At 40.6% G+C, this 16,137-nt stretch overlaps 1 protein-coding gene across 5 annotated transcripts; it reads right to left on the bottom strand.

The window, feature by feature from the left end:
- Window positions 1–588: 588 nt before the first annotated feature.
- NPY1R (neuropeptide Y receptor Y1) lies at window positions 589–15,719 on the bottom strand. 5 transcript variants are annotated; one of them, XM_070756577.1, is made up of 5 exons: window positions 15,551–15,719; window positions 15,353–15,426; window positions 3,187–3,328; window positions 1,707–2,582; window positions 589–1,210 (listed from the first exon to the last, which is right to left on the bottom strand). In XM_070756577.1, the coding sequence occupies exons 4-5, from the start codon at window positions 2,400–2,402 to the stop codon at window positions 755–757; spliced, it is 1,152 nt and encodes a 383-aa protein (XP_070612678.1). In that variant the 5' UTR covers window positions 2,403–2,582; window positions 3,187–3,328; window positions 15,353–15,426; window positions 15,551–15,719; the 3' UTR covers window positions 589–754. The 5 variants fall into 5 exon arrangements, with proteins under 5 accessions (XP_070612678.1, XP_070612679.1, XP_070612682.1 ...); XM_070756578.1 differs by lacking the exon at window positions 15,551–15,719 and having other exon boundaries at window positions 15,353–15,497; XM_070756581.1 differs by lacking the exons at window positions 15,353–15,426; window positions 15,551–15,719 and adding an exon at window positions 14,041–14,050.
- Window positions 15,720–16,137: the final 418 nt, after the last annotated feature.

The following is a 16,137-nucleotide window of genomic DNA, read 5'->3' as shown; positions in this document are numbered from 1 at the left end:
GATATCTTGTAGGCGTGATGTGAATGGAGAATGATGACATGTTTGACACCTCCTTTGGGCTTAAGTCTGTCTATCTTCTACAGTTTGTTTTTAATGTTCTCAATATGTTGCTTCTAGAATATATGACTAAAACTGACCTTGTTTAGCATTAAAAGAAAATTTGAATAGAAGGCTTTATTGAATAATGCAACCCCTTTCTCTCTTAGAATTTTTAATTCTATATAAAAACTGCAAGAGCGTGTCTAAGCAGTCTCCAGTAACTTGGGCACAATTGAATTGGGAAAAAAGTATTAATAGCATATATTGTGCGCTCTCTCTCTCTCTCTCTCTCTCTCTCTCTCTCTTTCTCTCTCTGTCTCTATCTATCTATCTATCTATCTATCTATCTATCTATCTATCTCTCTCTCGGTATGTGTGTGTGAATGTATGTATAAGTGTGTGTGTGTGTGTGTAATGTATAAACAAAATCTCCCGTAAAAAGAATACTCTTAAATATTATAATAAATTGATAGAGAAATATATGAAAGCACAAATAGAAGAAAAAAAAGAAATTCCACTTCAAGCAGCAAAAGTTTCAATATACTCTATAATATTAGAAATAACTCTTCATTTAAAAATAGCAAACATGCAACAAAAATATTGAAGCAACTGCAGACACATGAAAGTGACAATTCAGAGTTGGTGGAACAAAAATAAGCCTCTTTAAAATCTGGTGTTTGTTCATGAAGCCATGTCAGTTATGACACAGCAGCAGCTATATTTTTTCTTCAGCATTGTCATTAATTCTTTTAAAAATGAGAGGGCTGGCTTGCTTCAGAGAAGTCTTTGAAATATCTGTGTGCATTGTAGACATGGCTATTGTTTCATAGTCATCGACTTTGGTGTGGAAATCACAGAAACGAAAGAAAATTTGTAGATCCCGTTGAAAGTTTTTGTTGAGGAATCCGTAGAAGATAGGATTCACACAGGTGGAGATCATAGCTGTAAGGTGACAGATTAAAAAGAGCAGGTTATGGCTGCAGGCTTCAGGGAGAATTTCGTGATTCCAGTCAAAGACGGTGTTGAAGATGGTGAGTGGCAGCCAGCATACGGCAAAGGCCACCACAATCGAGATCAGCATAACATTGATCCTTTTTGTCTCAGTAGACCGGTATTTATTATCCCTCATCTTGTCTACCATGTTGCATCTTCTTTTTAAGCGAATATAGATCTGTGGAAAATAAGAATTCAGTATCAACAATGTAAGCCATATGGGATGGGGTGGAACACCATTCCACTAGTGGAAATTTATTTAATTATTTATTGGATTTGTATGCCACCCCTCTCCAAGGACTCGGGGTGGCTCACAACATAAATGAAGCTGTGTGCCCAGCTCCAGCTGACCATCCCACCCTCCCATCCTCCACTTCCTTCTCGGAAAGCAGCAGGGAGACCAGCACCGGCAGGAGTTGATGAGGTTTTAAGTCAAGGACTTAACAGTTCACTTGAACGATGATGATCATTCAAGCCACTCCCACCTGGTCACATGGCTGGCAAGCTACTCCTACCCAGTCACATGACCATCAAGCCACACCCACAAAGTAAACCACACCCACAAGGTGACAGTAAACATTTTGGCTGCCCATTACTGAACCATATCCTACGGGTGCAATTTTGATAAGAACAAAGAATGAGCAAGATATGTGACAAAAAACCCTCTTCCTTACCTTTAAGTAGCAAATAAATATAAAACAAAGGGGCCCAAAGTATTGTATCACCAAGAGAATAGTAGTGTAGGACAGTCTGGCTGACTCCCATGGAAAGGAATCCAAGCATACATATTTTCCCTTGTAGTCCTCTATGGTAATATTAGCGAAAGGTTCGTCGGTTAAAATATGGTATATTAGGAAAGGCAAAGACGAGGCTATTGCTAGGGTCCAGATGGTGGCAATTCCAACATAGGCATGTCTGTTATTAGGCCTCCAGCCACGAGGGTTGATAATCAACTGATGGCGTTCAATAGCTATGAGGACCAGGGAAAAAATGGAGACTGTAACAGAGACACACTGCACAAAAGGATTAAGTTTGCACATAGTCTCCCCAAAGACCCAATGGTCCATCAGAGTATATACAAATGTGAAAGGAAGACACATTATAGTTATTAGGAGGTCTGAAAAGGACAGATTAACAATGAGAATGTTGGTCACATTGTGCATTTCCTTTTGCTTCAAGATTATAATAATTAACGCCAGATTTCCAGAAATGCCCAGAAGGATAACAATTCCATAAGCCAAGGCCAAGGTGAATACCATTGCCAAAGGCACCTGACAGTCAATGTCCTGGAAATGTAAGAGACCAGAAGGCTTATTGGAGACATTTTGAATAGAATTGTTTCCTATGAAGGAGAGAAGTGATGTATTCATATTGGATTCTTCTCTATCTCACTCTAAGCAACAGACTAATAAGTCTGAACAACAGACTAATAAGCTGTTCTGTAGGCTTCTCTCCAGAAGTCGATTTTTTTTCCTTCTCATTACACAAACCACAGGTGACCAACAAAAGGTGCAACAGAAATGTTCATGCCGTTGATAATCTTGAAGGATCTGTAAAAAAGTGGAATGTTCACATGTTAGTGTTTTAAAATTATACCAAAAGAAAATGAAATAGTAAGGAACAAGGCTCAGCAGAATAGCTGGCATATACAGTATGTTAAGTGCTAGATGCTTACGTTCTGATACCAAAGTAATCTATATATTATAAATCAGTATGCTCTTGTATGTCATGTTTTTGTTCGTATGTTTATTTTTTGTCTTTGTTTCTGTTGTTTTAAATGTAAATATTTAATAAAGATATTTAAAATAAAATAAAATAAAATTATGCCAAAAAAGATTTCTGTAGGTATTTACTCAGAAGACTGCCCATAGAGTATTTTGTTGATATCAATATGTCATTATTTTCGGTTATGAAAGAGTAGTAACACCAAGAACAATAGCTGAATTAACATCATGAACAAACTATAGGATTAAGGTATTAATTTTCATCAAATAAATTTATTTATTTTATTTATTTATTCAATTTTTATGCCGCCCTTCTCCTTAGATTGAGGACGGCTTACAACCTGTAATAGCACTTTTTAGCAAAGTGCAATAGCGCTTTTTAACAGAGACAGCATATTGCCCCCACAATCTAGGTCCTCATTTTACCCACCTCGGAAGGATGGAAGGCTGAGTCAACCTTGAGCCGGTGATGAGACTTGAACCGCTGACCTACAGATCTACAGTCAGCTTCAGTGACCTGCAGTACAGCACTCCACCTGATGCACCAACCCACGCTGTTCTCCCTAAAGCATCTAGACAAAAGGCATATTGTTATTGTACTTAATTAAAATTCATTTTGCCTAAAGTTAGAAAGTGTTACCAGACTAAGATTCAACAGCAGCAAATCTCTTAGGATTTTCAAACAATAGCCTAGCTCAGGAGTGTCAAACTCTATTTCAATGAAAGCCACATCAGAGTTGTGTTTTAACCTCAGAGGAACGGGACGAGGAGGTGGGCATGGCCAGCTCAATGCCATTTGTGTCAAGGGCTAAATGGTCTTCACTAAGGCCAAAAATCAGCTGCCCAGCACGTGCAGGCATGCTGGAGCTGACATACGACAATGCCTCGCATGTCTTCCGATATGACTACGCATTCCACCTGTGCAGGGGTGGGCTACTGCCCGGACAGGGGGAATGCAGTGAGGTAGCGAAAATGGAGCTCCACCCCAGAGCACCCAATTTTCAATGAAAGATGTTGAAAGATAATGCAAGGCATCCTGCATAAGAAAGTTTAGAACTAAGATGCCTTAAACAAGATCTAAGTATTGCCCACAAGATCATATGCTGCAACGTCCTGCCTGTCGGCGACTACTTCAGCTTCAACCACAACAACACAAGAGCACACAACAGATTTGAACTTAATATTAACCGCTCCAAACTTGACTGTAAAAAATATGACTTCAGTAACCGAGTTGTCGAAGCGTGGAACTCATTACCGGACTCCATAGTGTCATCCCCAAACCCCCAACACTTTACCCTTAGATTATCTACGGTTGACCTATCCAGATTCTTAAGAGGTTAGTAAGGGGCGAGTACAAGTGCACTAGAGTGCCTTCCGTCCCCTGTCCTATTGCTCTACTATATCTCCTATACCTTTCTTCTATTCCTATATCTCTTCTTCTATTCTTTCATTGATATATTCTATTCCTATATCTTCTTTTCTATTATTTCTTAGATATATTTTACTATAAGTATCTCCTCTATAACCTTCATCATGTATTTTACTATGTGTGTATTGATATATACCCACTAAAACCCTCATTGTGTATTGGATAAAATAAATAAATAAATGAATGAATGAATGGATGGATGGATGAATGAATGAATGAATGAATAAATAAATAAATAAATAAATAAATAAATAAATAAATAAATAAATAAATAAATAAGCCATGCCCACAGTGTTGTAGTAAAACCTTTGGTAGCCCTTCACTGCACCTGTGGCACACATGCCATAGGTTTGCCATCACAGGACTAGATTACTTGCAAGGTCTGTTCCAACTCTGCTAATCTGCATAGCTAGTAGACAACTCTCCCCATTCTGATACTCCATAAGAATGTTCAGTCTTATTATTATTATTATTATTATTATTATTATTATTATTATTATTATTATTTATTAGATTTGTATGCCGCCCCTCTCCGAAGACTCGGAGCGGCTATTACAACACGGGAAGCAAAGGTTTGCATTGAATGGGAATGAGGAAAGTTAGATCAACAAAACAGAAAAATAACAGTGCTATGCTATTACTCTGTTGCACTGTAGCATTATGCAACACTTGGGAATGGGAAGCAAAGAGGAATTAAAAGTGAATGAAGGCAAATATACAAGTCCCAGGATAATGTTTTAGGTCCCAATCTGAGTCAATCTGAGGGACCAGAGGTGTGTTTTTTCCAGTGAAGGGCTACCAACATTTTTACTACACACGTGGCTTATGTAGGACGCCCTGCATTTTCTTTCAATATCTTTCAGTGCAAATTGGGTGTTCTGGGGTGGAGCTCCATTTTCGCTACCCCCATGAGTTCCCCCCATTCGGACAGTAGCCCACCTCTGGTTTTTCCAAGCTGTTGGTCTTGTACCAGAGCTCATCGTCAGGGAACTTGTCCCTATCAACAGGATGTGAAGATTGAGAAATTCCGTGAATTTAGTCAGATCGGATGCTGCAGTATTTAAAAATGCTCTGAGGTGTGCAGTAGCAGCTGCCAGCAACTTAGCAAATTAAACATATCTTTTCCCAAGATCCCAGGAAAAGCGCTGCTTCCTTTAAGGAACTTCGGACAGATGCTATATTCAGGCTTCTATACCCCCAGGAGTTGTTTTTTTTTACCTCCAGATCTACAACAGTGCTGCCTACACCTGCTGCTGAGTGTGGCTTTTATGAATTATTTATGGCATTTTATTGTTTTTAAAAAAATCTAACTTTATCCTTTTGATTTATTCTTTGGCATTTATATCAGGGAACAGCTGAAGGCAAGTAAAATTCTAAATGATGGTGAGGCACAATTTTCTGCTTTTCTTTCTGGCCTTTGGAATCTCCTTGTATGAAAGAAAGAAATGAAACGGAGCCCTGCCTTGTGCTGAGCAATTGAATTAAAAAATATTATCCTAAATTACTTTGTAATAATGTAATAATTGGGTTAAATCCCATTAAATTATATAAAATAGTCCTCTGGTTTGACAAAAGATACCATTAGTAAATTGTAAGAAAAGAAAGAAAGAAAGAAAGAAAGAAAGAAAGAAAGAAAGAAAGAAAGAAAGAAAGAAGAAAAATCACTGCAGTTCCTAGATAGGTTACAAATACATGAAAAACCTGCATTTTAATGATGATATTTATTTCTACTTCATTTTGAAATACACCTTGCATTTTAGGTCTGAGCTGCAAAAATGATTTGGTCGAAGTGCTTCAAACCCCTGAGTACAACATGTTTCTGCTCACTATTAAAGCTGTCTGGCCATTTTCAGACTTCCATGGGAGCCTGAAAATAAGTCAAACCTTCCCTTTCGTGCTCACCTGAATATTGTTGTACTACATTGCTATGGCATGATTGAACCATTTACCTTCTGGAATGCAACAAATGTAATATGCTTAGTTTAAAACCCTTAAAACCATTTGTTCCACCTTTTGAGGATGAGCTCCTAAAATGACCATCATATAACATTAAATTTAGAATGCAGGAAGTGTTTCTGGATCCTGTCAAAAACATAATTGCCCAGCACTGAACATTTGAAGATAGAGGAAATTAGATGCTGAAAGGTTGTGTTTGATGGAGTATCTGCCACCATTGTTGTCTCTTAGAAATCATATAGATGGATTTTCTCTATTGACCACTAAGCTGTTCTTTCAGGTGTTCCAGCAGTTCGTCCATTGCCCCTGTAATTGAGTCTATCCAGCTTGAAACTGGTCGTCTTCTTCTCTTTCCTTCCAAATTTCTTAGCATTAGAGCCTACAAAAATAGAGCTCCATTTTCACTGGCAGAGGCTGCAGGAGCCTCTCTCAGCCCAAAATAGAGTCTGGGGGCTCCATATGCCCCCCCGCCACTCTGTTTTCGCTGGCAGAGGGCTAGCAAAACAAACTAAAGTCAAAATAAAAAGAGAAATTTTTCCCCTTTTGCATTTGGGCATGCAAAAAGAGACAGGAAAGGAGAAAGGAAAAGAGGAAATATAAAAAAAGAAGAAAAGATGGGAAGAGAGCAAGCAAGGAAAAAAAAGGAAAGGAGGAAGGAAGAAGGAAGATGGAAAGAAAAAGAAGGAAGGAAGGATATAATGAGAGTTAGTGAGGGTCTAAGGGAAATCCTGCCCCTGACATGAGCCATTGAGCTGGCTATGTCCACCTTGGCCATGCCCACCCCAACCCCCTGAGGTCAAACACAACTCTGATGTGTCCCTCAATGAAATTAAATTTGACACCCCACCTTTAAGACAAGGGCAGGAAACATTTCTGCTGTTAGAGTCAGAGATGTTTTGTGCGTATACATGAAACTGCATTCTGCATTGGCTTTTCATGCAAATAAACAATAGTTAACAATCAACAATAGCGGTTTCCTACCAGAACAGTCAAGGATGCTGCACCGGTAGTAAAGGTTGAGTTCTGCATGCAGCTTTGGGTGTTCTGCACGTGCCCAAGCAAATTTTGTAAGGGGATGTGCACACAAGAGATTTTGGTGATTTTTTTTTGTTTCTGTTTATGCGCAGAAGCTATTTTTTTCTACTGCACATGCACAGAAGCTATCTACCAAATAATCATATTGATTGTCCATGCATGCACAGAAGTAAAAAGGCACTTGGACATGCATGCACACAAGATACCCGAAGCTGTGAGCACAGTGCACTGGTAGTGGTGAAAACAGGAATCTGCCCCGACAAGCTATATGATTATTTGGTAGATAGCCTCAGGGTGCACAGCAGGCAGGATGTGGTGGAACACAGTTCCACCGGTGGAAATGAAGATGCGTGTGCAGCTCCAACTGATCAGCAGCTGTCACTTCCTGGATTACGGGTCAGGGCTCAGCTCTCCTTTTCTTCCCTGCTGCTGCTGCACTCCTTGCTTTTTCCCCTCTTTCCTCCTTTCTGGCCTTGGATGAGCTTCCCTCTCTCCTGCCCAGCTCCCCTCTAGCCTCATGCGGTCACCTCCCACCTGAGGTGCAAGCAGAAGGTGTGGGTGGAAGCGGCGCTGGCAGCATTTATGCTTCTGGCAGCACCCATTTGCCTATCTACCCAGCCTGTGGTGGTGGGGCAACCCAGAAAGGAGAGCATGGGAAATGTGAAGCAAATTGTCACCCCAGAGAACAACACTGGTAAGGTTGTAACTTCAGGATTTAACAGTTCACTTGAACGATGATGATCGTTCAGGCCACTCCTACCTGATCACATGGCTGTCAAGCCACTCCCACCCAGTCATATGGCCACTAAGCCACACCCACAAAAATAAACCACACCCACTGCGGCAGTAAAAGTTATGGCTGCCCATTACTGGATATACATGTCCTACAGTTACATCTGAAATCATGGGTTCTGTACCATTCCAAATTCAAGAAACTTTAAATAATGAAACCATTTACTTCAGAATTTCTCTGGGCAGATTGGCACTTCAGTTTGTTTCTGTGAGAACACTTATCCATAGAAACCCAAACATGCTTTTTCAAAAGGCAACTGGACTTCATTTGCCCTTAAAAGATGTTTCAGTTCTCATCCAAGAAGCTTCTTCAGTTCTGACTGAAGTTCTTAACTTTGAACAAAATAAAGTTGTGATTTACTTTTGTTTTTCAGGGAGAGAGAGAGAGATGCATGATATATTTTCATCTTTATTACATATTTTCAGATTTTAAAAAAATACTTTGAGGTTATGTGAAATAGAACTAATCTAGCTTTTTCGAATTCACAGAGTGTACCTGATTCAACATGTTATGTGAGTATAAATCTTGACTTTTCCCTGCTACATTGAGATATATGGAAGGAAGGTTACAGCTTATCCTTTCATAGCTATTCCATTACTGCTCTATTTCTGTTGGCATTTACCTTGAGGAGAAGTCGTAACCTTATCTTTATAAATTTGAAAACTTTAAAAATTGGGTTCTGAAGAATGGCAATAAATTGTGTTGTTATACAGGTTGATCAGAAATCAGCTACATGCTGTAGCCACTAAAAAGTAAACCTTCCCCACCTCCCTTGCATACTATATTTGGCTCGTGGAGCACCAGGTCTGCAAATCTAAGTTAGTAAATGGAACAATAATTGCATGTATGCATTGAATGATATGCCAATATCCAGAGGTGGCCTGCTAAGGTGGAACAGAGATGTGTGCTCGCCCCCATGGCTCTGAGTGCTAGCGGAGTCCAGTGCAATTATGCTACTGCACCTGGGCAGGTAGCAAAACCACGCAAAGACATGGGCGCATCTATGTGTCCGTGCGCAATTTTTCTACCCAGATGCAGTAGCATAATTGTGCTGGACTCCGCTAGCACTCAGAGCCACAGGGACAAGCACACGTCACCATTCCACCTTAGCAGCCCAACTCTGCCAATATCATTTAATACATACGGTATATGCATATATTAATAGCACCTAGCCTGGCTAGTTGGCACTGAGCTTGTCAATAAGAAAAGTTGGTGGTTCAGATCTCCAATATAGGTCTCCTGCATGAGCAGGGGATTGGACTAGATGACCTCCAAGGTCCATACCAACTCTGTTACTGTTAAATATCAATTGTGAATTCTGTAGCCTGAATTCTAACTTTTCAACTACAAATAGATACATTTTCCCAAATCTGGTGGGAATAACCTAAAGCAGTGATGGCGAACCTATGGCACAAGTGCCAGAGGTTGCACATGGAACCCTATCTGCTGGCACGTAAGCCGTTGCCCTAATTCAGCTGCAACATGCATTTGTGTGCTGGCTAGCTGATTTTTGCCTCGCACAGAAGCTCTGTGAGGGCATTTTTGGCTTCCAGAGAGCCTTGGGGGGATGGCCAGGGCATTTTTACTCTCCCCAAGCTCCAGAAAAGCCATTGGCGCCTGGGGAGGGTGAAACACGAGCCTACTGGGTTCAGCAGAAGTTGAAAAACAGGCTGTTTTCAGCCTCCAGAGGACCTCCAGGGGGCGGGGGAAGCTGTTTTTGCCCTCTCCTAGCATTGAATTTTGGGTGTGGCTACTCACGCAGGTTTGATAGTGCACACCTACGCTTTTTTGGCACCCGAGGAAAAAAAGGTTCACCATCACTGACCTAAAGCATTGATGGTGAACCTTTTAGACAATGAGTGCCCAAATTGCATGCACACGCATGCCCAAACTGAAAGGTGTGTGTGCACACACAAACACGTGCATGCACCCACCAACATGCATGCATCCAAAGACATGTGTGGACATGCACAGCAGAGACCTGAAGACCAGCTGGCCGGTGGAAGGCAGGGCATCCCAACAACGGCAGCGCAGCAAGAGCTAAGATCTTTTTTTCCCCCATGAGCTTCTGTTTCATCATTTGTAGAGAAACAGAAGCTCAGGAAAGAAAAGCCATGGAGATCTGACCTGGGTGGCAGCGTGCATGCCAACAGGGAGGGCTCTGCATGCCACCTCTGGCACGCTTGCCATAGTTTCACCATCATGGACCTAAATCCTCTGTAAACCTGCTCCTTAAGGAGGAGGAAGATGAATCTGTTGATCCTGTTATGGACTTTTTGGCGATCTCATTTCAGCATTAAGTTTCTTTTTTATTAACTTTGCCATTTTTTTCTTCCCTCAGTAAAGCTTCAGAGAGAGGAAAAGAACATATCTGGCCTCATTAGCATTGCACTGTCCCCAAGGTTCCTGCAAGGAAATTGTTTTACTAGTTAATATTCCTTCTGGGAATGCAGAAACAGCAGGAGTATAAACACAAATAACCCCTGAGATTTCTTTAATCTCAGTCAGATCGGCCACCTGGGGAAAAGTCAGTCACTGAGATTAAGGGGGAAAAAATAAACAGAATAGAGAAATTAAAGGGGAAAGTGCAGAACAATATTTATTACACAAATTAAATAAAGATAGAGAAGAATCTTATATAATATACAATAGTGTACTGCATTTGTAATTTATAAACACAAAGTTACAGTACAGTAAACTTTGGGTTTATACTTCGCATCAATGACACAAAACAACAAAACCCCAAGAACAGAAGAAGTCAATGCTTAACTGAGTTGCCTTTGATCCAGTAATCTGGACTCTTGCTGCTCTTCTAGATGCCCAGAGTCCATTGGAGTTGGGCAGTATACAAATCTTGTAAACTATTAAACTATTAACTATCTTCTAAAGTTGTACATTATTTGAAAGTGAAATTGTTTTGGGGGTGATTTAGTCTGAAAAAGTGTTCATTGATATAATGTAATAAGTCGTTGGCTTCCAATTGACTTCAAGCAAGTTATTGTAAATGGTTTTGCTCTGTAATTATTCCAGCTTTTGAATTCATCTTTTGCCAAGATATCTGCCAAGATATCTGCAAGAATACTTTCAGCAGTACTTTATATTCCTCATTTTAAATAAACAGCAAGCTACGGCACTGTAAACATTGCTGAAAGATGATATTCAGCATCCTCCTTCATCAGTAAGTCTGGTTTGGTCTGTTGGAATTGTCAACATCAGACAAAGTGTTCTCCATTTTGTTTGGAAGAATGATGCTCAGCATACTTAATCTAAATGTCAGGTTGAAGTCATTTTAGTTGGGGTTTTTGACTTGTCATATTTTATATGTGCATTCTTTATTGTGGGAAGCTGAGAGGGGGAACTGCATGAGAGCTGCATGTATGTAGTCATAACAAATTCTTTCTAGACAGTCAAGGTCATCCTTTCTAGACAGTCAAGGTCAGCCTCCTGCACCTGCACGGAAGGAGATGGGTGGATCCTGCCAAATTGGCAGTTGGAGATTGGTCAATGTGATGGACTTGGGGATGTGGGGACAAAGGCTTGAACTTTCAATTAGGTGGAGAAACACCAGGGACTTCGGATTCAGGTTTCTCCCAAATGTGCCAACAAGGCTCTGCTAATAGGTTGGAACTTTGAGGAATGCTTTGCCTCACACTCTTGGTTTTGGGTGCTATTTGGAACCCTGACACTAAAAGTAATGCTGCAGTATTAAGGGTTTCTTGAGAAATGTAATTTGATTAGATAACTCAAGAAACTCTTTCAGTCAGATGACAAGTTTCCCTTAGTTAATCATTGTTTGAAACATGCCAGTGTTTAAATTGCAGATAAAAAGCTGTTTATTATAAAAACCATTCTCCTTTTAATGCGGAAGAAACATGATTTGTTAGAATACTTTGCATTCTCACATGCTGTAAAAGCAAACAAGCTTAACACTCTCTTTTAACCAACTTATTTTTTAAATGCAGGTGTACATATATAGACATAAACTAAACTGATCAATCAATGGAATCAAAGCCATACAAGAAACAGGTTAATATTCTTATAGGCAATCTATAAGAAAAGGACAGGCAATCTATTCCTTCAAAGTTATCCCAGTATAATCACTGAGATAGACATTTATCTTAAAACATTTTAGGATTATACTTAGAATTGCTGCTTTATGCCGAATTCAGTGGAAATTCCAAAAGGATGTTCTATGTCAGATGGTATTGATACAGTTCAAGAAACGTGCAAGTATTGATTAGCAGTGCTTATACCCTACCTCCTTTTCATCCAGTAAACTTTTCCTAAATTGTCTGCTGGGACTAATCTGGATAAATGCCTCTACCAGTGATTTCAAGTACAAGTCAAATACCCATAGGCATATTTTTTTCCCTTCTAAACCAGCCCAATAGTAACTGCTAATAACCAGATGCCCATTTCCAAGCAGATGTGGTTGAGTTTCTGTATCTGCTGCAGCCCAGGAAGATCACAATCATTGGTCAATTTATCAATTAATCCACTTAATTAAAGGTACCAGGAAAGAAGGTGAAGGAAGTGATTCATGGTCCAATTCAAAAATCAATTCAAACCAAATACTGGGGAAAGGGCTTAGTTCTGCAATTATGTGCATGCTTACCTGGGAATAATTCCTGATCTCAGTTTTGCTAATACATAACATTTTATGTATTTTCAGAAGTATAAGGTGAGTTAACTATTACTTGAATCTAGTCCTAGCACAACCTGAAATTTGTACAAGCCTGTTCTAGCTTACCCTAACTGGATGCCCTTCAGATGTCTCTGATTATAATTCCTAAGCAATTTAAGGGGCACCCAATATTTTTCAGTAATGCCCAATGGAAAATAGCCTTCCAATACCGCTTTCTTCTCATTCTCTCTTGTTCCAAGGGAAAATAGCCTTCCAATACTGCTTTCTTTTCATTCTCTCTTGTTCCAATGTATTTTTTGTTCTATTGTGTATATTTGTCTACGTCAATGACACAGTAAAGAAATACAGTGAAGAAATATTTTTTAAAAATGAACTATTGGTGTTACATTTTAAATGATTCAAGAAAATAAAATATAAAATATCCGTCAATTGTTTAAAAAACTGAATTCTGAGGAAGATACTGGTTATCCCATTGCTATCCAGAAGAATATTTGCCACATGGACTCTGCTCCATCTAATTCTGTATCTTCTCTTCTAACAATCTTTTTAAAATTTCTAAATTTCTGCAAACCGATTATATTAATATCATGGAAGTCTCTATTTTTCCTTGAAAGACCCTCTGCCTTCCTCACTTTTGTAACATATTTCCTGAAGAGATGTGGAATGCTTGAGAATTTGGCTACAATTTTATCTATTTGTGGTTTGATATAATAAAGTTTATAATTTGGTAGGAGCTAATCAGTGCAATTTATTTCTAAGTAAAATTGGTGTATATTAAACTGCACAACTTAACTACACTGAACGTTTTCTGGGACAAGTACCAATTTTAAATATATTGCCCCTGATTTCCTGAATGCATGGACAAATCTATAGGAATTAACAGGCATATAAATTAAAGATAGCATGGAAACTCTGAGGGTTGCAAAGTTGTCATGCTCCAAATATATTAGATTTTAAGTCCCAGAAATCCCGGAAATTGAAGTTCAACATTCTTTAGGAACATCAGATGGATATATTGTGGCTGAAATCTAACAGTAGAAACTGATTGATTAGTAGCATCATGGATCTAGCTAGATACTACTTGGCAGCAATACCATCACCACCACCCACGCAAAGCCATTTTGATCTTCCAATACATGCTGTTGTGATTTTTCAGTCTAGCCTACAGCCTGGGATTTTTACTGGTCTCTGTCAGAGTACTGTGGCTTCACTATTCCGAATCAACCCAATTCATTTAGGTTTCCATCATTTGTGGTGATGATTTCATATTTTCTTTTATTTGTTTTTCAACTCTTTTCTTATTCTCATTTCTTTGTAGTGTACACTGTTATAGGCACAAGTTTTCATCCTCTTCCTTCCTATGCTTTCCCTTCTAGAGACCTCTTTGGTTCCATAGTTCACTCACAGCAACTTTACAGAGACTCACCCATACTCCATCCATCTCTCTGCCCATCTGCCTCCTTCAGATCAATATAGAAAATTGAAGTCTTGGCCTGTTTTAAACATTAACCACGGAATGAACCAGAATTACAGAGCATCTGTGGATGCTTAAGGAACAGTGGGAGAAGTGAAAATGTCATCTTTCCTTTTTTCTAACAAAGAAAAAGGTCAGAGTAGACAGGTCTTATAACCTGGCATACAAAAAATCAGGAGCCACCCAGATATTTTGCATTTTCACTCCATCTCTGGCCCATGATGAAAATTGGGTTTAAAACAAATGACAGATGCTCCTTGGCTTCAGGGACTAACTTAGACCATGCTTTTCTCTCTCCATTGACCAAAAGTGGAACTTAGACTTGATTTTTCCCTCCTGCCCATGATAGCCTGCCTGAAGAAACCTGGTTATTCTGACCCTTTCTTTGTTAGAGAGGCGAAACTCCAACCTCTTCCTGGGTTCCTTCATCCCGAGGAATTCTCCCCATCTTCTGCAATGTTGGTTTATTCTATGGTTAATGTTTAAAACAGGAAAACAGGTCAAGACCTCAAAGCAGTAAGGCAACGGGTTATTCTCGTTCTTCCACAAGGATCAAAGATATGCCGGGTACCTAATGATAAAATCCCCCCCCCCCATCTCCTGCGGTGTGATTTCCGCGATTTACAAGCGGACGAAGCTGAACAGAGATCACTCTCTCTTTCTCGGTACGAGAAAAGCGCTCCTTGGGCAGCTTCTCTCCGGCTTCCAAGTGAATCCTTTGCCCTGGAACCTGCCCAAAACCAGAACTCTGAACTGGAGAGTTTGGAGAGGAAAGGGAGCAATTGGCCGGAGCTACCGACCCCACTCTTTGCCCTTTCTCTCCTCCCAATCTTATCGGTCTCTTCCCAACCTCTTCTTTTACTCATTAGATCGGAAGTTTGGACGTTGGAGAAGTGATCAAAAGCTGTGAAGGGCAGCGGCTGGCTAAGAACTGGGTTAGAAAATCCCAGGAAATTCAGATCATTATTACCATCAGCACCTCGATAGATTAATCTCACAGAGAGAGAGAGAGAGAGGGAGGGAGGGAGGGGGGAGAGAGAGATAAAGAGAAAGAAGAAAAGAAAGGCAGGAAAGAGTAAGGAGAAAGGTTGGGTGGGAGAGAAGGAAAGGAAGGAAGGAATGGAATAGAAATCGCGTCAAGTTTAGGGAAATCACTTCATTCTCCCCAGTTGGCATCGGAAGAATAGAAAGGAACGGTGTCCTAAAGCTGCATAATTTCAGGACCGAAGGGAGAAACGCAGTCATTAAAAAAAAGGACCCTTACCTGACTTTTTCCTTCCCCGCTCCGGTTGGTTTTTTAAAGCGTCCGGGAGGCTGGAACAAACAGGCGGCTGGGACCTATCGAAAGCAGACCAGGACAGGCCGGCTGGCGCTCGCCTGCCGCCGATCCTGAAGCTTAAGCCAGGAGACCGAGAGGCGTCCCCCCCCCCCCCCAACACCCCACCTTAAAGATGAACTCCACCTTCTCGCCCGGCTGTCAGCTATATGGGCGGCGAGGAAGGTGAAGAGTCCCGCGCGGGCAGGTCACCTGAAGCCTGCCCGTTAGAAGTCGGTCGTCTAGCTATGCTGGCATCAATCAGAAGTCTGGAGACTCCGGCCGGAGAGGCAGAAGAGAGGGGATGCCGTCTCGGGAGTGGTTGCTTGAACGCTGGTGAAACTGGGCGTCATGGTTTGCGAGTGAGCGCCATCCTGTGGCCAAACACATCCTCAATAACCCGGAATGTCATAATTACAGAAGGACTTAGAATAGAGCTGAAATAGAAGACTTGGAGGTCAAGCAGGAGAACCTATACTTATTGCAGGCAAGTGACTGTCTAGTCCAGTGATGGCGAACCTTTTTTCCCTCGGGTGCCAAAAGGCCAAGGGAATGCACTAGCGCGCATGCGCAAGTGCCCAAACCCATAATTCAATGCCCGAGGAGGGCAAAAATAGCTTCCCCCGCCTTTCAGTGGCCCTCTGGGGGCAGGAAACAGCCTATTTCCAAACTTCTTATGAACCCAGTAGGCTTTTGTTTCATCCTCCCCAGGCTCAAAAGCATCCCTGGAGCTG

This window comes from Erythrolamprus reginae, chromosome 7 (assembly GCF_031021105.1).
Source record: "Erythrolamprus reginae isolate rEryReg1 chromosome 7, rEryReg1.hap1, whole genome shotgun sequence".
Taxonomy (NCBI): Eukaryota; Metazoa; Chordata; class Lepidosauria; order Squamata; family Dipsadidae; genus Erythrolamprus; species Erythrolamprus reginae.
The sequence above is the reverse complement of the archived record's forward strand: the minus strand, read 5'-3'. Positions and strand labels throughout refer to the sequence as shown.

Bases quoted from the DNA above. Each gene is read 5' to 3' on its own strand.
- NPY1R (XM_070756577.1), bottom strand. From the start codon at position 2,402: ATGAATACATCACTTCTCTCCTTCATAGGAAACAATTCTATTCAAAAT. The intron at 1,211-1,706 runs GTAAGGAAGAGG...TATTTTCCACAG, and splicing joins TATTTATTTGCTACTTAAAG to ATCTATATTCGCTTAAAAAG.